At 38.2% G+C, this 20,086-nt stretch overlaps 3 protein-coding genes across 3 annotated transcripts in view; all 3 read left to right on the top strand.

The window, feature by feature from the left end:
* LOC144637559 (protein sidekick-1-like) overlaps positions 1 to 283 on the top strand; it is a 30,770-nt gene extending 30,487 nt beyond the window's left edge. The window contains exon 16 of the mRNA XM_078496630.1: positions 91 to 283. Coding sequence (XP_078352756.1) covers positions 91 to 283 — 193 coding nt within the window. The remainder of the gene's footprint in view (positions 1 to 90) is intronic.
* On the top strand, positions 7 to 20,033 carry LOC144637985 (receptor-type tyrosine-protein phosphatase delta-like). Its single transcript, XM_078497079.1, has 12 exons — positions 7 to 266; positions 8,626 to 8,728; positions 9,627 to 9,853; positions 10,327 to 10,644; positions 11,162 to 11,541; positions 11,806 to 12,093; positions 13,812 to 14,082; positions 14,546 to 14,883; positions 16,632 to 16,757; positions 17,374 to 17,525; positions 17,974 to 18,109; positions 18,516 to 20,033. The coding sequence occupies exons 3-12, from the start codon at positions 9,637 to 9,639 to the stop codon at positions 18,588 to 18,590; spliced, it is 2,301 nt and encodes a 766-aa protein (XP_078353205.1). The 5' UTR covers positions 7 to 266; positions 8,626 to 8,728; positions 9,627 to 9,636; the 3' UTR covers positions 18,591 to 20,033.
* On the top strand, positions 12,105 to 13,796 carry LOC144638026 (uncharacterized). Its single transcript, XM_078497130.1, has one exon. It carries the CDS (start codon positions 12,400 to 12,402, stop codon positions 13,396 to 13,398), a length of 999 nt encoding a protein of 332 aa, XP_078353256.1. The 5' UTR covers positions 12,105 to 12,399; the 3' UTR covers positions 13,399 to 13,796.
* Positions 20,034 to 20,086: the final 53 nt, after the last annotated feature.

The raw sequence follows: 20,086 nt of genomic DNA, 5'->3' as shown, positions 1-20,086 counted from the left end.
ATTAACCGCTGTGGAGGTTCTAAGCAGCACTAGTATCCAGGTGGAATGGGAGCCTGTTCCTGAAGACTTTAGACATGGTGATATTACCAGGTACGTCATTCACTACACGGACGAGAAAGAGAATAAGACAAAGGACGTTACAGCACCTGCCTTGAAAGCTGTTGTTAATGGGCTCAGACAGTCTACCACATATTCATTTCGAGTTCTGGCTGCAACGGTGAAGGGTGTTGGTCCAGCGAGCGATCCTAAATCTGGAACAACTGATGGTAAGGATATTAAATAAATCAGAAATTGATGTATTGATTATTTATAACCACGTCACATGACGCAGTATACTTCAGTCGTTTGATGATAACCCCAAGTGATGTACCCCAGTTATCAAAGTTATGGTTTTACGTCAGTCCCATTGCAGTTTTCGTTTAACATATATTGTAGAAACAGGTGTACGTAGAATTTTGCATGTAACCAAAATTGCTTGATGCTATGGTAAGAAAAAAAAACTAAACTTCTTGTATAAAAAAAGATGCCTCTACGTAAAACTGACTAACGAATCAAGTTGTGTATGTTGTCAAGATGTAACTTCGCGAATTTCCGTTATGAACGAAGCCATTCGCACCATGAAAAACCGTAGCGCTGATTAAAAGGTATCATGGAAATTTCCATATACGTTTTGATGAATGCTGCGTAACGTCACATGGAAATTTCCATGTGCCTTTATGTAGCGCTGATTAAAAGGTATCATGGAAATTTCCATATACGTTTTGATGAATGCTGCGTAACGTTACATGGAAAATTCCACGTGCCTTTATGTAGCGCTGATTAAAAGGTATCATGGAAATTTCCATATACGTTTTGATGAATGCTGCGTAACGTCACATGGAAATTTCCATGTGCCTTTATGTAGCGCTGATTAAAAGGTATCATGGAAATTTCCATATACGTTTTGATGAATGCTGCGTAACGTTACATGGAAAATTCCATGTGCCTTTATGTAGCGCTGATTAAAAGGTATCATGGAAATTTCCATATACGTTTTGATGAATGCTGCGTAAAGTCACATGGAAATTTCCATGTGCCTTAACGTAGTGCTGATTAAAAGGTATCTTGGAAATTTCCATATGCGTTTTGATGAATGCTGCGTAACGTTACATGGAAATTTCCATGTGCCTTAATGTAGCGCTGATTAAAAGGTATCTTGGAAATTTCCATATACGTTTTGATGAATGCTGCGTAACGTCACATGGAAATTTCCATGTGCCTTAACGTAGCGCTGATTAAAAGGTATCTTGGAAATTTCCCGGGGGGGGGGGGGTACTCCCATATGTGGGCTATATAGGTATGTGCCGCGGGATAGGGTATGGTTTTTAAGGTTCTCGGTCCTTAAATAGGGTATCATTTTTGCTCCTTTTTGCAATGTGTTCCCGGTGTGATCCTTAGATAGGATACCTAAATTCTATCAGCTAAGATAAACGAAAAAAGGGAACTTTCTGTTCAAGTATAAGTAAAGCGTTTTTATAAAGATTTGTGTTCTGCCGTGCGCGGTTAGCCGTTTTTTGGGTCGTCACGGAACGCTTCTCCTCCCCTTGAATAGGGTGTCATTTTTTGGGCCTTAAAAAAGGTATCAATTTTCGCTTTCTTTATCCTTAAATAGGGTCAGGGTTCGAGAACCTTCGCGGCACACCCCTATTGGAAATTTATGAGAGTACCCCCCCCCCCCGGGCGGTAAATTTCCATATACGTTTTGATGAATGCTGCGTAATGTTACATGGAAATTGCCATGTGCCTTAATGTAGCGCTGATTAAAAGTTATCTTGGAAGTTAAGTCTACCACCAAGGAAATACAAGAATGTGTTTTGACGCATTAAAATTTTTTTTGTTCTGCGTCTGCGGGCAAATGTAAATCCGAGTATCTGATTATCACCTTGGAATTGAAAATGTTATTTTTTGCCTTTTAAGTTTAAATATTTGCTCAGACGAATGCAAACTCGCGAATACGTTAGTTATTCCCAAAAAATTCAGCTCTTTTCGCATATTTATTGCTTTTAGTTTGCATACAAAAGTGTTTACAATGACTCTCCTTACATGCATCAATATACCTACAAAAATTATCCTTCGTAAACTTAAGCCCGGCCAAACAAGGATGAGAGTTGATGAGAGTCGTCTCTCATGAGAGTTTTTGTCAACTCTCATCGACTATCATCAACTCGGGCCAAACGAGAACGAGAGTCCGTCAAACTTTCATCGACTCTCGCGAAAAAATTTGAGCGATGAGAATGCATGAAAGTTCCATGTCAAACGAGAGTGAGAGTTTGAACTCTCATCAACTCTCATCCTTGGCCCGGGCTTAATGATCTAGCTGTTATTAATGGCGTTCAATTGCCATCTAGCCTGAAAATTTCTATGCTTATTGTTTTTCACAGCTACGTATTTCTCAGTTCTATACTCCAGCTCAACTAGTTAATTAAACTAAAAAGTTGAAAGTTAAAAAATATGCAATTTTGCGTAAGTATTAAAAAATAATTCAAAAATTCACTTTTTTCTTGTTTACCAAGAACAAGTCGTGTAGCGTAAGTTCCTCACGTTGGCCTGAAAGCACAAACCAGAAATTGTCAAAGATTTCCAAAAAATATGTCAAAGAACATTCATAAAATAAGTGTAACACCATTTCTGGTTTAACTTTGCAAAATGTACAAGTATCATGTGGGACATAACGGGACTGGGTCGAGGCATGCGGAGGCTGTAGACGTGTTTCAAACTGCTCCGCGTAACTTCGTCAATTAATGATGTTTTTAGGCCTTAAACTCTTATGAATCCCAAGCGAACTAGAGAAAGCAGTAATTCGAGCGCATCTGGTGCATCGCCCGTGGAAAAACGAGCAAGAGAGTTTAACTCGGGTACCTCGCCCGAGCGATCTACTGAGGTCTTCGAAATGTCGGCGGACGCCTTGGAGACGAAATTAGATCTTATCTTAAAAAGATTAGAGATCATGGACAATAAACTTGAGGAGATAAACACTAAGGTGTCCAACCTGGAGACCAAATTCAACTCATTAGAAGGCAGAGTGGAAAAATTAGAAGATGCTCATTCGACCACGAGGACGGCCGTACAAGAGTTACAAAATGGCCTCCAGGAATTCAATACGCAAGTCAACGAAGCGACAGCGGCCCGAGAAAAGGCGAGCGAGTTCTGTGAGAACAGGTACAAAGAATTGGAAAACAAACTGTTGTATGCTGAAGTGTATCAAAGGCGAGAAAATTTGCGTTTCTACGGCATTAGCGAGGAAGAAGAAGGCGGAGACTGTCGCATGGTGCTTAATTCTTTCCTGGAACAGCAATGTGGTGTCCAAACAATGGGTATCGAATTTCAAAGGGTCCACAGGATCGGAAAGCCTCATGATGATGGAAGCCCTAGAGCAATAATCGCTCGGTTTCTTAGATATAGCGACAGAGAAGCAGTTTTCTCAAAAGGAAAGTCGTTGAAAGATTCCGGGTATAGGATCGCTGCAGACCTGCCAAAAGAAATAGTTAACCGAAGGAAGCTCCAGTCGAAGAAGCTGGTCGATGCAAGAAAAGCGGGTAAGATCGCGTATTTCAGCCGCGCTGAACCTGATAAATTGTATATCGATGGACACTTAAACCCACTTTAATTATTGACGTTTACTTTTTTTGTTTGGATTGTTTGATGCCTATATTTAGGCACAGCTTGAACTTATATTGAACGCGAATTTGTAACTAGATAAGCTTGTCTCAGTCGTAAATGGCCTTGCTTTCTCCTTATTATGATTTAATAGACGAAGTTATGGGGAACAAATAACCGTTGTAATCATCATTTCCCCTCTCCGCTTAGTTTTCGTATTTAGTTTGTATTTATTTTTATGTTGTTTTTTGTTTCAATCAATTTCCTCGAGTCGTTCTACGGTGGCACAACAGTGTTTCTGGTCACCTTTTATGTTCTGTCGTTTTCGTTATTCGTTAGTGTCTTGTAGGGTGTTAATTGCAAATGCAATAAGGGAGAGTGTTAATTTTTTTTTTTCCGCAAACAAACGCCTGCTTTACGCAATATTTTTCTTCACAACTTTTGTATGGAAATGAATTCAGGTAACGCTTTTTGTTATTCCATTGACAGCTGCATTGGTGGCCTTTTACAAATTCTAAAAGTTGTGGTAAAATCATGACAGCAAGCAACTTTGCATTTAAACTATTATCCTTAAATGCTCGTGGGATTCGTTCTTTTGAAAAACGGAAAGCAGTATTTGGATGGGTAATGAGACAACAAGTCGACATTTGCTTTATTCAGGAAACCTATAGTACTAAGGAAGTTGAAAATGTTTGGAAAAAGAAGTGGAAGGGTGAGATGTATTTCTCGCATGGTTCTGTACATAGCAGAGGCGTGCTTGTTTTAATTAAAAATAATTTGGAATTCCAAATCAAGTCCATGCGGCAGGACAAAGAGGGTCGTTTTATTTTTCTCGAGGCGCTGGTGCAAGATCAAAAGTTTTTATTAGTAAACATCTATGCTCCAAACAAAACGAGTGAGCAAACTCACTTTTTCGACAAAATCAAGGAGGAATTGGATAACATTGATATAGATGACGACTGTAGAATAATCATTGGGGGAGATTTTAATGTTATTTTAGACCCCAACCTTGATGGTTGTGGGGGCAAACCAAAATTAAAGGAATCAGCTAAGCAGATTGAGAATATTTGCTTACTGTACGATCTAGTAGACATTTGGCGACTTAGGAACCCAGGAATAAGACGTTTTACTTGGACACAGAAAACTCCTGTGATCCAAAGGAGGCTTGATTTTTGGTTAACCGATAATGCCTTGCAGGAGGAGATCGATCAGGTGAGCATTATTCCTTCCATAAAGTCTGATCACTCAGCCATTCTGTTGTCAGTTAATGGAATAGAAGAAAAATCACACGGTCCTTCCTTCTGGAAGTTCAATGCAAGTTTATTAGATGACAATGACTATGTAGCTCTAATAAACGATAGATACCAGGTTTGGGTTGACGAATTTAGGGATATACAAGATCCCAGATTGCTTTGGGATCTCATTAAATTCAAAATTAGACAGGAGACAATTTCATACAGTAAACGCAAAGCGAGGGAAAGGAAGGCGAAATTGACATCTCTAGAGGAAAAATTGACAATCCTTCAAGAGCTTTGTGACCAGGATCCATCTACGGATAATCTGAATAGGCTAGAGATTTTGAAAACCGAGTATGACCTTCAATATGAATACATTGCACAAGGCGCTATAATCCGTTCAAGGGCAAGATGGTACGAGCAAGGAGAGAAAAGCAACAAGTATTTTTTGAACTTGGAGAGCTCTAGGGGTAAAAAGAGCACAATCCGAAAGATTCTTAAGGAGGATCAATCTCTGACAACGAATCCCAAAGAAATAATGGCCGAACTTAGAAGTTTCTACTCAAATCTTTACCAAGTGAACTCTACTGGAGAAAGTGAAGCCTCATTAGACGCATTTCTTAACAGCGTATCCTTACCCACACTGTCTGAAATACAGAAAGAGAAGTGTGAGGTAGAATTGACTATCGGTGAATGTTTCAACATCTTGAATGGTTTTCAAAAGAACAAAACACCTGGTAACGACGGCCTTACAACGGAATTTTACTTAGCCTTTTGGCCTATTCTTGGAAAACATTTGGTAGCTTGTCTCAATTATGCACATAATCACGGAGAGTTATCTAACTCTCAGAAACAAGCGGTGATCACTTTATTAGAAAAGAAAGGAAAAGATAAAAGGCTGATCAAAAATTGGAGACCGATTTCCTTAATCAATGTGGACACCAAAATAGCCTCCAAAGCGCTAGCTAAACGATTAGAGAATATACTTCCTGACTTGATTCATTACAACCAAAACGCTTATGTGAAAGGAAGATCAATATTTGACGCCGTCAGGACCATTGATGATGTATTAGAATATACAAAATGTAGTGATCAGTCGGGTATCCTTGTAACAATAGATTTTGAGAAAGCGTTCGATTCTTTGGACCATAGATTCTTATTGAAGGTCCTTCGCACATTCAATTTCGGACCATCTTTTATTCAGTGGATTCGCACCTTTTACTCAAACGTGTCTAGTTGCGTAATAAATAATGGATTTGCGACAAGTTACTTTAATGTTGACCGTGGTGTGAGACAAGGGGATCCGTTATCCCCTCTCTTGTTCATTCTTAGTTTAGAAGTTCTAGCTTGCAGTATTCGACAAAATGACAAGATTCAAGGGATCAAAATTGAGGATGAAGTTGTGAAAATCTCTCTTTTCGCGGATGACATGACATGTTTTTTGAGGAATAAGTCTTCGTATGAGAACCTGATTGTTAATTTAGATCTGTTTTCGAGATTCTCAGGTTTAAAATTAAATGAGGAAAAAACAGAATTTTTTTGCTTAGGGGTCCAAAATTTGTCTAAATCACCTTCCTATGAATTTAAACGCTCAATTAAGATTTTAGGCGTACACTTTGATTATGATCAACTTTCTAGGAAAAAGGATAATTTCGAGGCAATTATAAAGTCTATTAAAAAAACATTAGGCATGTGGAAATGGAGGGGACTCACACTTATAGGAAAGATACAAATCGTTAAATCTTTTGCTATTCCGAAATTTATGTCGAAAGCGTCGCTTATTCATGTGTCTAAAGATCTCATACAGGCAGTCAATAAAGAACTTTACAGCTTTATTTGGAAAGGAAAGGATAAGGTTAAACGGTTAGCTTTGATTAATTGCATTGAAAATGGAGGGCTTAAGATGCTGGATATAGAATCTATGGTTCTAGCGCAAAGAATAATGTGCGTGAAGAAGTATATTGAGGACTATGTTAGTCCCTGGAAGATCTTCTTAAACCACTATTTGAAAAAACTAGGCGGAAAGTTCATTTTGCAGTGTCATTTTGATTGCCCAAAATTGCCCATATTTTTACCCGAGTTTTACAAAGATTGTCTTGCTGCGTGGTCAACTCTTTCAAGTAAAGAAGTGGTTTCGTACGGGGATGTTATGAACCAATACTTGTGGAATAATAAAAACATTCTATGTGAAGGTAAATCTTTATATCATGCCTTTTTCCGCATAAACTGTGGGATAAGCAAAATCGGAGATTTAGTCTCTAAAGACAATACGTTTCTGGAAAGTGATAAAGTTCTCAGGTCAAAACTATCACCTAGTCAATTTTTCCTTTTAATGGGAGTAGTCAGTGCCATTCCAAAGGAATGGCGCTCCATTATCAAGGGTGAGAGTATATACCGTGAACCATACTCCTGCCCTGCAAATTCTTTTGAAGTGCCAATAAAGGGGGAAATGTTGGATATTTCTAACATTCCCTCCAAAATAGTTTATGAAGAGTTTCTTTCTCGTAAAGTAATTCCTCCTACTGCCCAAAAGAAATTTAAAAATGACTATCCAAATCTCTCCGTCGATTGGAAGAAAATCTATTCTCTAGCGTTTAGTGTTACTTTGGATACAAAGTTAAGAGCTTTTCAGTACAAATTACTAAACCATATTGTGTATACAAATGACAGACTTTATAAATTTAAGATTGTAGACTCGCCATTATGTGCTTTCTGTTACTCTGAAGATGAATCCCTCGAGCATTTATTGTTTCTTTGTAAAGCAAGCGAGGTATTCTGGAAAGAGGTATTGTCGTGGTTGGCCATCCATAAGAATGAAGTTTTAAATTTTTCTCTCACCGATGTTTTGTTTGGTAAGTTTGATATCGATACAGACTCTATGGTAGTTAACCATATTCTTCTTCTTGGAAAATATTTTATTTATAGGTGTAAGCTTGATAAGATTAAACCCTCTTTACCAGTTTTTAAGGCTAAATTAAGAGCTACTCTTAAATTAGAATTTTACATTGCCAGGAAAAAAGGTACACTTGCTCAACATTACAGAAAATGGAATATCTTTATTCCTGTATTAAGTTAGACTATTTCCTTTTTCCACTCTACCTTTTAAAAAAACTCCACCGAAAATATTTTAGGTCACTCTATTTTTTCGAAACCTGCTTTTTGACCTTTTGTTTAGAAAGCTGGTGTTTGCTTTGCATGTCTCTTTTTTCTTCTGCTCTCCATAGCATAATATACCTTGTTTATTTTTTAACGTGCTTTGTTTGTAGTAAGTAATGTTAAGCTTGTAATAATTTATTGTTGTAGTGTAAGTAAGTATTGTATTAGTGTAAGTAAGTAGCGTTAGGACTGTAAGTAATGTTTAAATTGTAAGTAGTGTTTCTTTTTTCTTTGTAATTTTGTACTGTATGTTTGTATGGCAAGAAATTAAAAATATTAAAAAAAAAAAAAAAAAAATGTGGGACATAACCTAATATCGTCCAAAGGCTTAAATTAAAAACTTCGAACAAAAGTCTCGGAAGAAACAGACAAACTAAAGCAAAGCCCTTGACGCAGTTCATCTAATCGAAAATCAGTTTCCCACAATGAAGTTGTAGTGAATTTATTTCACTTTCATTTACATCTAAAGGTTTTTAAGTGGGCAGGAATAGCACATCGAATCCCTCGCCACGTTAAAAAAGTCTTTTATATTTCAATGGAAGCGATCCTTTCACTGCAGCTCGTCCATTTTATTATATTTCAATACCTTTTGTTTCAGACCCACCTACACCCCCGCCGCCTCCTAAAGGCGACATTGGAACAACTGAAGCGTCCGTCCCGTTTAAAACCAAGACAGCGTTAAGTAATGGCGAACCTGTCAGGTCAGTATTCAGTCAGTGCCCAGTGATACCGACTACACTTTCGTGCAGTGTGTTTGTAGACCTGGAGATTAAATAGGCTTTTTACTTGCTGCTTCATTACTGCTAAGCTCTGTGGCCGTCCAGAGGAAGTTACAGGTGTCTTCTTATTCTTTTTTGCGGAGAAGTTGAAATAACAAAAAAAGTTAAGTCTGACAAGTACGGACGGTGGGGGACCAACGGATCATTTTCTCTTGAGATATTTTAAGAAGGTCAAATTTATTCTGTCACGAAGACTAGGGCAGTGACTTGGATGCTGCCAGATAGGACTGTACGTAAAGATCGAAAGGTGGAACTTTTCAGGCCTGCCATAAACTTTTTTTGTCATTTGCCTTTCGGAGTATTTGCATTAAATATCAAAAAGTTTCACGTATAAAACACTGATTTGTCCTGAAACTTCAGCTAATAAAGCAGAAGCTTTTCACTGCTGACTCCGACATTTAAGGACGGTTGTAGTTCTTGAATGAACAAAGTATATTTAATATAGCTAGCTACTCTAAAATTCGAGAGGAAATAAAGTTTATGTATGTATGTATGTATTGCAGTAGAGGTCAGATTTGCCGAACGCTAAATGTCAAAGAGATCCCACTCTATGTTGTAACCAGTGTTTTTTGACAATTAATTACTGCTGGAGATCTTTTTTTGTAGTCTAGGTTCCAGATCCCTGTTATGACAATATAAATAGTTTGTAACAGTTACTTTTGAAAGTGTATGTTGCCTAGCATACGAAACGTCAAGTTTAGTAGAATGCGTTTTTTTATAATGTTTATCACCGCTGTTTGTTTTATATTTTTATTCAAGCTACGACGGCCTAAGAACAAGAGTTTATATCAATGATACACTTGTTGTTGCATTTTTTTAGTTATTATCGAATGATCGTCACACCATTAAAGAAAGATCAAAACCCAGGCAAATCATCAGACGAAAAGTATGTTAAAGTCACGCGAAATTACGATACCCAAGTGGAAGGAGAACCTTATATTACGGCTGAGTTTGCCAATGATAAGTCAAGGACAACGTTTCCTGTTGGTGATGGGAAGTACTATTCAAGAGATGGTGTAAATGAAGCTAGAAGAAAGCGCAGAGCAAGTGAGTTGACTCTGATGTGCATGTTATACATAGCTGATTAGATCTGAGCAAAGTGTTAATTTATTGTTACAGCGAGGGACAAATACAGAACTTCACATTTAAATTTATACGCATTTTAGACAATGGTCATTTTGTTACTTATATCCAATCGGCGCCATACCTTGTAAATCACTGCAGTAGGAATTCTTTCCTCTTTTTTTTACTCTGTTTATGTAAAAAACTAGCAAAAAAATCCCTTAAAAAAAAAACAGAATAAAAAGTTAAATCATAAAATTTCAAACCCTTTTCAAGCCAAAAACGGTGAGCAAAAGTATTATAACTGAGATGCAATAAAGATAGGTAAGCAAAAGTATGATAGAAGTAAGCCGTTAATCGGTTATAATTTAGAATTTAGTTTTGTCGCTGCGTGTATTCTTTTGGTTTCTTATCGAACCCGCACACACAGGAATTGATGTTTTTTTGTTTTCTTTCAGCTAACATCAAGTATCTTAATGGGAAGCTCGATGACGGTGTAGAGTACGCTGTCTTTCAGCGATCTTTTGCCGAAAATGGCGATTATGAAGACGAGGGAATTGTTAAATTTGAAACCAACAAGGACAACACAGGATTAATCGTGGGTATAGTTGTATCGCTGCTTGTTATAGTTGCGATTATTGCAGCTGGCATTTTCTTGTATCGTCGACGACAAAACAGAAGTAGCAATGGAGATGATGAAGACATAAGTCTGAAGCCCCGACCCCGCCATAGGACTTTAACAGACAGATTCCGTGGACGAGGCTCAGGCGCATTCGGTAAGTAACATTCTGTCCTTGAGCCTAGCCGGATAAGCTAATTGTATTTTCGTCGTGGAGGCATCTAAGCAATGTAATACGGCAGCATTTAGCTACTTTTACTGCTCCCTGATTAGGTCCATTAGGCAATGACAATCGTAAATATTTCGGTTTGTTTTCGAAGTGGCACGTGTTGTACCCCTACTGGCAGTGAATATAAGCCCGGCTGTACGTACCAAGTTGTAAGACGAGTAGTAGGCGATTCCTGCTTGTATATTGCCGACTGTTAAACGTCGGTGAGACCACACCTACCAGTTGCTAAGTTGAACATATTTCTTATTTTGATTTTAAGTTTCACCTGGGAATTTATTTTACTGTGTACAGGAAACCGTAACCTGTAAGTAACTGAAAAAAGCAGCATGGATGGCTACTTGTTCTATCGATCTCATTTTATAGTAAATAGTCACGTTGTGTTGTTTTTTTTTTTTGTAAAAAAAGAATGAATCGTAAAATTGACAGTTATTTACCCAATATACAGATAATCCAAACCACAACCCAGGAGAGGTGATACCTGTGGAGGAATTTGAAGACCACGTGAGACGTCTACACGCCAACGGTGATCTTTTGTTCTCTCAAGAGTACAGCGCCCTCCGTCCTTCCGCAGACTTCACTTGGAATGCTACCCTAGCTCAGGAAAACAGATACAAGAACCGCTATAACAATATTGTTGCGTATGATCACAGCCGAGTACATCTCACGCCTGTAACAGGTGTTCCTGGCTCCGATTACATCAACGCTAACTTCCTTGATGGTTATCAGAAAAAGAAGGCATACATCGCTACTCAGGGACCCCTCCCTGAGACCACAGTTGACTTCTGGAGAATGGTCTGGGAACAAGGGACTAAGACTATTGTCATGGTTCGTAACTTTATTTAAACAAAATAAATAACCAAAAAACGGACTATCAGTGTTTGGCTACTATAGCAACAGAATTCAGATTTTGGGATTTCTTGCAATTTCGTCTTTTCAACAGGAAACAGTTTTTTCTGTTGTTGTTGTTGTCGTCTAACTTTCATGTTGATATAACTTTATTTCTTCTGCTTGTTACGGTCTTTCTGTAATTTGTACTGAATATAATTGTGACAAAAAGATCTTAAATTTTACCTGTCCATTCCCTCCCAGGTGACAAACTTAGAAGAACGCGGTCGTATAAAGTGTCATCAGTACTGGCCGTCAGAAGGCGGGGAGGCTTATGGCGACATCCAAGTAACGCTAACACAGACGGTGGAGCTCAGTGATTTTACTAACCGCACATTTATTCTGAAGAAAGCCAACAGCAGATCTGAGCGCACAGTAAATCAGTTTCATTACACAATCTGGCCTGACCACGGTGTGCCCACTTGCCCTACGTCTCTCCTCACGTTTGTTAGGAAAGCTACTGGTACTAATCCACCTGATGCAGGTCCTATGGTAAGTTAACTCAGTCAATTTCTATAGAAAACAGAGTCCCAGCGAATGCCAGTTAGCTCGCAGGTTTTATTGGCTTCTAGGCTCCACAGCCAGTCGCAACTTGCTCCGCTTAGTCTTATTGTTTTTTTTGTTTGTTTTTTAAATAATAAACTGATTCCTAGATACGGCCTCACAGGACGCGAAATAACTTTTTCCTAGTAGCTATTTTATGGTCGCGAACTCCAAAAAGTGAGTCATCATTTTTTGCGACAGACATTTTTAAATTTATTCTTTTTCAGTATTCTTTTTCAAATTGATGGAGTAGCGATGGGGTCACCCCTCGGGCTACTCATGGCGAACACATTCATGTGTGCGATCGAGGAGAAACTAGAAAGCGAGGATAAGTTACCATCGTTTTATAAGAGATACGTGGATGACACTTTAGCCGCGGTTAAAGATATTCCAACTGCCACAGCTTTCCTGTCAACATTAAACGAGGCACGCCCAGCAATCAGCTTCACGATGGAAGTTGCAAACAACAACAAACTACCTTTTATTGGGATGGAGCTCATAAAGATCGGAAAACAGCTGAAAACATGTGTCTACAGGAAAGCAACAAACAAGGGCCTTCTTCTCCACTATCAAAGTCATGTTGATGCTCGCTACAAACGATCCCTTCTAATGACTATGTTAAACCGTGCCCACCGTCTCTCGTCCTCACCAGATCTATTTGCTGAAGAATGTGAAACCTTGAGGGGGATCTTCTTGAAACTAAAGTACCCAGAGAAGCTCGTTAATTCCACCATAACTCGATTCACCGAGTCGCGAAGTCAACAGCAAGTTCGCGATGTTCAAGCAAATGCACCCGTTCGGATTATTCTGCCATTCAAAGACCAAAGATCAGCAGACGTTGTACGAAGACAGCTGTCCGATCTTGGCAAGAAAATAAACAGCGATCTACGCCCAGTTTTCACAAGCAAGAAAATTGCCGACGACATCAAAGTAGCAGAGGCCAAGCCGCCGCTAATAAATCAACATTGTGTTGTTTACAAATTTAAATGTGATTCGTGTGATGCGGATTATGTAGGCTACACTCGCCGACACCTTTTCCAACGCATTGATGAACATAAGCACTCAGCTATTGGAAACCACCTGCGTGACGCCCACAACCAGAGTAACAAAGATCTTAACAAGCAATTTACAATCTTGAAGAAATGTCGCGGGAAATTCGAATGCTTGATCTTCGAAATGCTCTTTATCCAAGAAGTGAAACCTAAACTGAACACTCAATCTGACTCAATTAAAGCAAAACTATTTAGTTCGTAATTAACACTCTCTACAATTCACATTGTAGAGTCTTTAATCATATGCAACGAGATTTTCACACGCATTCTCAATATATATTGAACTTATCAGAATCTGACTTTTTAGAATTTGATAATGATGAACCGCGATTCATCGAAACGTCATTTATTTTCGCTGATTTTTATTCTAAATTTTATTACGAAAGCCTCCGTTATTAGAATTTTTCAGTATTAAAGTTACATAACTTCAAAACTGATTAACCTTAGGGTTTAAAGTTACTGCACTCTGCAAAGTGCCCAGAGGAATCCAATCATATCGATCTATATTGTCCGTATTTTATTACTTTACTAAAAATCTGCCATGACCTGACTGAAGTTTTCAAAACGTGGAAATTGAGCTCGTCAGTTGCTGATGGCCTATGCGTTGTTTTTCAGGTTGTTCATTGCAGTGCGGGTGTAGGGAGGACTGGTACCTTTATTGTGGTGGACACCATGCTACAGCGTATAGCTGCTGAGAAAACACTGGACGTGTTCGGATTTGTGATGTCGTTACGGCGTGACAGAAACATCATGGTCCAAGTGGAAGAACAGTACGTTTTTATTCATGACGTTCTGCTAGAGGCCATCCATTCCGGATACACTGAGATACGAGCCAATGATCTTAGAGCCCATATAAAGAACCTCATGCAGGTCAATTCAACCAGCGGTACGTATTTACTTCTGTCGTGCGCTTTTTCTACAATCGAACTTTCTTGTAGTAAGGGGAAGTACTTCTTGCAGACGAGACAAGTTGCAACGAAGATGATGATGCAAGCAACTGATCGCAAAATGTTGTCGAAAAGTGAATTTAAATACCTTCTTTGCCGTTGGTCTCACACTACTGGTAACTTTCATTGTGAGAAGAGTTGCAAAGAGGCGGTGTTACGTGCATTATTTCTTCTACAACGTTTATTTCACTGGGGTTCCTTTCCCGATATTGCTTGATATGTTACATGCAGAAGTGATTAAATTTTAACGGATTTAACACTTGAAGGTCGTGGGAATACTAAGGTGTCTTTGAAGGGAACTTTCCTCGTTCTATAATCAAATTCTCAGAAATAGCACTGTAATCAATATGTTGAGACCAGCGGGTTGACTGACATCAGAATGTATCTCTGTATCATTATTAGGTCAAACAGAAATGGATGAGGAGTTCATCCGTTTAGGACGTGGCGGTAATGCTCCCCAATCCAAGTTCCAAAGCGCTAACATGGTGTACAACAAGACCAAGAATCGTTACGCAAACGTGTTACCATTTGATGACTCGCGGGTCAAACTGAGTGTGATCACGGGCATAGAAGGTTCGGACTACATCAATGCTAACTTCATCGATGGATACATGATGAGGAGGGCGTTCATTGCCACCCAGGCTCCCATACCAGACACTATTCCCGACTTTTGGCGCATGATCTGGGAACAAGAGTCTTGCACAGTGGTTATGCTGTCCAAGGAGACAGAAAGTGGCAAGGTAATCTCGAATTCCAAAAATTGCGTGCTTACTTGTTTTTGGTTAACCAGTTCTACTGTACAGACAAGTTTTTTCGTGTAGGTATATGTTGTACACATTTGAATAAATCCCTGCGGTTAGTCTACAAACTGGATCTCCTCTCAGGCAATAAAAAGGAAACAGGGTAACGCCTTCCCCCACCTTGCCCCCCTGGATTAGGAGGAAAGTATAGCATTTTCACTTATTTCCTTTATTACCTCGCTGATTATTTTTCTGTTTGCTTGCTTGTTTCTTATCTCGTGGAAGAGATTAGGTAAAAAATGGTTTCGTATGCGTTAAGGTTATTGCCCTGAAATAGAACTGAACATAGATTTTCAACCAAACTTTGCCTACTGGTTGATTACCTTAAGGGGACTTAAATATTGAAATAAGAATGTGGGCTCCCCATATTCGTTTAAGAGCAGGAAGATCTTGTTTATACCACATTATTCTTTAATAATTCCCTTGCGAGCACTGGCAAAGTACATATTTATTTAGTTTTGTGTTTTATAAAAGATTTAAAAAATCACTCCAGTACTCCAGTAAAATGCAAACAAATAGTTTCATTAATAGTTAAGTAAATGAAGAGCGTAGAAAGTACTACCAATTCAGTTTTTGGAAGGAACCATGTAGTTTTCGGAGGTGTGTAAACAGCCCTTCGCAGCCGCTATTTGGTGGTCACGCAACGCTTCCGTGATTCGTAAATAACTCCCGAAAAACGCCTTTCTGCACCAAGAAGCACCACATTGAGATGGTTTCATATTTTGTCAAGGTCTTCATTAGCGAGTCTTTACTACAATAGAACGAAATCCCGGTTTAAGACGTTTAACGATGCCCTGATATAACGATATGGTTTCGCCAATCCCTTGGTACATCGTTTATATATCAGGGTTCCAATCGGCAATGTATTTGTCTAAGTTTACTGGTCATTTTGTTTATTTGTTTGCATTTAAGTCTTCACCAGAGTCTTCACACTGTAAAACCACGTCTACATTTCTAGTTTTATCTAGGCAGCTTTTCTTTATTCTTTATCATTTGTATTTTAAGTTTTATTTTAGCCTGTCATACCCGGCATTACAAGTGACACAATTTTTTTTCTTGACTTTATTCAACAATAGACACTTTTACAATAGACAGGGTTTTTTTACAAAAAAAAAATAAAATAATACAAAATACAAATTGACAACTTACAGAAATAAAGTAACTAGGTAAAGTAAACTATAAAGTAACTAGGTCTCGAATCTTCTGTTTGTCTATCCCGAGCTTGTTTTTCAAAAAACGTGACACAAAAAGTGACACAAGTTACAGGAAGCGGGAGTTCCGATACGTACCCAATCCCCTCCCTAATCCTCCAGCCCCATGTCACTTCCAGGGGCGGAGTGAACGCTCTCCTAGCGTGTTGTTTATTTTTCAAACCTAGGAATTGATCTGTTTTTGTTTTACAGAAAGAACTTGATCACTACACCCAAAATATGAGAAAAAAATTTATGGGTCGCCATTCTCGTTTACGAGAAAAGACAATTTATTTTTCTCGCGGACTAAGCCTCATAGAACAAAGCCGCCATTTTGTTTATGTGTGCACGCTAGTTACGCGTAAAAATCTGCGCAGTGAGGATGCGCAATGCAATACAGGGCAACGACCTTAAAACAATTTCAATGTACATTTGTCGTTGTTTAGTAAGAGAAAAAAGTAGTTTTATTGATATATCATGACCCGTGTGTACATACAGGTTAAAGTGCATCGTTACTGGCCCGGAAAACAGCCCGCGAACATTGGAACTCTGGTGGTAGAAATGACCAACGAGATGGTTTATGAGGACTACACTATGAGAGAAATCAAACTTACCAATACTAAGGTATAGCTACAGTTATTGTTTAGACCTTGTTTTGTTCTATGGGTCGCACCTTATTTTGCAAACATTATTAAATTGATTTTAAAAGAAAAAACGATAGAAAGATGAAGTTTCGGAGACTCTTACTACGTGGCCATTATCATAAGATATCTTTTAAAATGCTTTCAAAATCTTCTCTTGCTTAATTAATTATACAGTTTACATCAGTTTCTTAAGAAACAGAAAATGGCTCGTGCGTTTACACGGAAGACAGCTCGGGAGAATTCGACAGTTTATTTAGAGCCAAGCCGCAGGCGAGGGTCGCGCCTCACAAAATTAGTTAGTTCCAAAAAATAAAAAAAAGTAACAGAGGAAACCTTAGGGAAACCGTTGGGTTTACATAGACCAGGCCTCCGCAAACGATGAGTAGTTGACAATCATTCACCGAAGCGGCCCACCCCTAGGTGAATAGTAAGGTATATATGCACAATAAAACGAGTACTATTTTACATATAGCGAAAGAGGATGCGATGCGTTTTAAAATGTATAAGATGGTACAAACTGTTCTATAGATTTCAAGTGTTTTCATAGCAACAAAATGTTGTATAATAATGATATAATTGCGGTATGCACTTGTCAGGAGGAGGCATCTCGAGTGATCCGTCAGTATCATTACACTGGATGGCCTGATGTTGGATCTCCAGACTCAGGGACAGGATTGATTGATCTTATTGGCCAAGTACAGCGCTGGCAGCAGCAGTCAGGCAACACTACAATCTCTGTACACTGCAGGTGGGTACCAGTTACTCCACTATTTATTTGTTATTGACTTAGTTGCAGTACGTGGTTGCTGGCGGTCTTTTCCGTGACCAGGGCATCATTGAAGGCCATAGCCACTTGCTGCTATTCATTGTTGCTTTCAGCTGTTTGGGTGAAAGCATGACTCAAAAACACGCAGCAAAGATATGTTCCTCACTATATCAACGCTTTTCATTTCTAAGTTATTGCATAACCCAGTCATCCCCCGAGTTGCTCTTACAAAGTGCTATTGCTTGAAATGTCATCAGCTTTAAAATGGCGATAAATTTACCCTATTGAGTTCAATTTAATAATAAACAAATAAAGCACACACAGCTAGCCTCGAATGCTTCGTCGGAATCATTGCACTGGATGGCCCTGAGTTGAGTTTTTCTTTCCTTTTCTCTTATGTTGTTTCTCCTTCCTCCTTTCCTTTTTCCAGCGCTGGAGTTGGTCGAACAGGAGTGTTCTGCGCCCTCAGTATTTTGATAGAGCGATTGAAGTGTGAAGGTGTGGTGGATGTCTTCCAGACTGTCAAGCAGCTAAGAGCTCAGAGACCCGCCATGGTGCAGACCAAGGTATGTCGTCATTTGTGAAATAACAAGTCATTCACAATCATGATACGACGCACCTGCACTGACACTCCCTCGCGAATTCTCCATGCTTTTTTTCGGGTTGAACTTATTTTTGGTCAGCTTCTCAAACTCCAAAACCCCTTTCGCTAGTGAGACGGTCTTCTTCAGTCCGATTGTTCTTCCACAAGGAGACGATTGCGATTTCCGTACGACATTGTAAAAGAGTAAGACTGCCAGCTATTAGATAGTAACAAAATAATACACCTGTTTTCCTTGTCTCGATCTGAGCAATAGCATCACTTTAACATCTTTCTTATTTGTCAACCAATCTTGGCATGATCATTGCTTTTCAAAGCATTGATATCATTTCAAAATTAGTGGATTTTGATTCAATCTGTTTCTCTTCTAGGATCAGTACGAGTTTATTTACTCTGCCCTCAGTGAGTATCTGGAGCCTTTTGATGCCTACAGTAACTTTGAATAAACATTTAACAGCATCAAGGTCGTCATGACTAATGAAACACCGATGCCAAATATAGAATGCAGAGGTTTATCAGTCTGTAACTTACAAATTGTTCATTGCCACTAATGCGGAATGATTCTGTTGACATAAAACAAACACTTCGTACAAGTGTTAGTTTTTGTAATGTAATGCGTTTCTTCTACTACATCAGAAACAATCTAGCAAGAATAAAAGTCCATCAAGAGTACATGTAATCAATTTTCAACCGTTATTCTTTTTTTATCGAATACTTTACAACAGACTAATTTGAATGTTGCCCCTTTCTAAGGATGAAAATTTTACTGTGCTCTTCTCGAAACTTAGTAAAAAATACTTCTGTACCATATCAATAATGCAGAAAAATAATAAATTTAGCGACATTACAGTTAACGCCTTAAAGGAGCAATGTCAATCATTTTTTGATTAATCTCAAATTGAAGGAAACCTCAAGATAATAGTTTTGTAACGCATATACACACCAAGAGAGTAATTAGCAAGGATAGTTCTGACTGACGAAGATTAAGACGGATTACGAATGACAAACTTGAAAAAATTGGCCATTTTTGTAAGTGACGTAGCTCCTTTAAATTGTAAACATTTGTTAGGTATTTTTTAAATCAATGTAATCTAGCGATTTTTTGCAATTTTCGCAAGTTGTTAGCGATAAATGTATAATTTCAAATGAAGTATTTATTAGGAACTGATAATTAGCAAAGGTTTCCTTCAGAGTAACAGAATTGATCATAACTATATACTGATACATGATAGTTAAATTTTGCACTAAATATGTATACTTACATTTGTATAAGCATAAATGCTTGTCGTGTAGATAGATAAATTCGTTGAAATCAAATCCTTCAAAAGGAAGTAATAATCGATTGTTTAATTAAAGCTAAAATAAATAAATTTGATATTTTGAGTATTCCCGTTTAAACTAGAAAGGAAGAAACTTTTTTATGTGAATAGAGTGCTTCCCACGTTAATCACAGAACAAATAACCTCTGAGTCAAATAGGACGGCGGGAGTGTAACAAGCTAACACTGGAAAAGTTAAAATAAATGGGAAAAGTTAGTTACAAGTCATGATTAAAGCACCCTATACAGAAAGTATTCAGTCGGATACTTTGATATTTTTGTACACCCTACACAGAATATTTTGTATTTTTGTAATCTGGATAAGCTAATATTCATAAGGTAGTATAGTAACTCGGCAGTGCCGTTTTGTACCTTGCTTGTTACATTAAGCAAAAAGTATTATATCAAGCTAGTAATTGAATTTGTAAAGCGGCAGGGCCGTGATTTCACACTCTGCCCATAAATAGAAGTTAACAATTAATGCAATTAGAGCTTTGTATTCTATTTGAATATAATTTTTACTGTAAAATTGCTGAGAAAATAAAGAAAGTGGTAGTCACTTTTTTAAAAATGAGTTTATGTTTTATTATACGAGATAAGCAACTTTGAGCCGTCAGCGTGCAC

This window comes from Oculina patagonica, chromosome 14, assembly GCF_052425735.1.
Source record: "Oculina patagonica isolate OP01 chromosome 14, crgOcupat, whole genome shotgun sequence".
NCBI lineage: Eukaryota > Metazoa > Cnidaria > Anthozoa > Scleractinia > Oculinidae > Oculina > Oculina patagonica.
The sequence above is the reverse complement of the archived record's forward strand: the minus strand, read 5'-3'. Positions and strand labels throughout refer to the sequence as shown.

Coding starts and splice junctions, on each gene's coding strand:
- LOC144637985 (XM_078497079.1), top strand. CDS start 9,637: ATGATCGTCACACCATTAAAGAAAGATCAAAACCCAGGCAAATCATCA. Junction 12,094..13,811: donor CACCTGATGCAGGTCCTATG/GTAAGTTAACTC, acceptor GTTGTTTTTCAG/GTTGTTCATTGCAGTGCGGG. Junction 14,884..16,631: donor AGGAGACAGAAAGTGGCAAG/GTAATCTCGAAT, acceptor GTGTACATACAG/GTTAAAGTGCATCGTTACTG.
- LOC144638026 (XM_078497130.1), top strand. CDS start 12,400: ATGGGGTCACCCCTCGGGCTACTCATGGCGAACACATTCATGTGTGCG.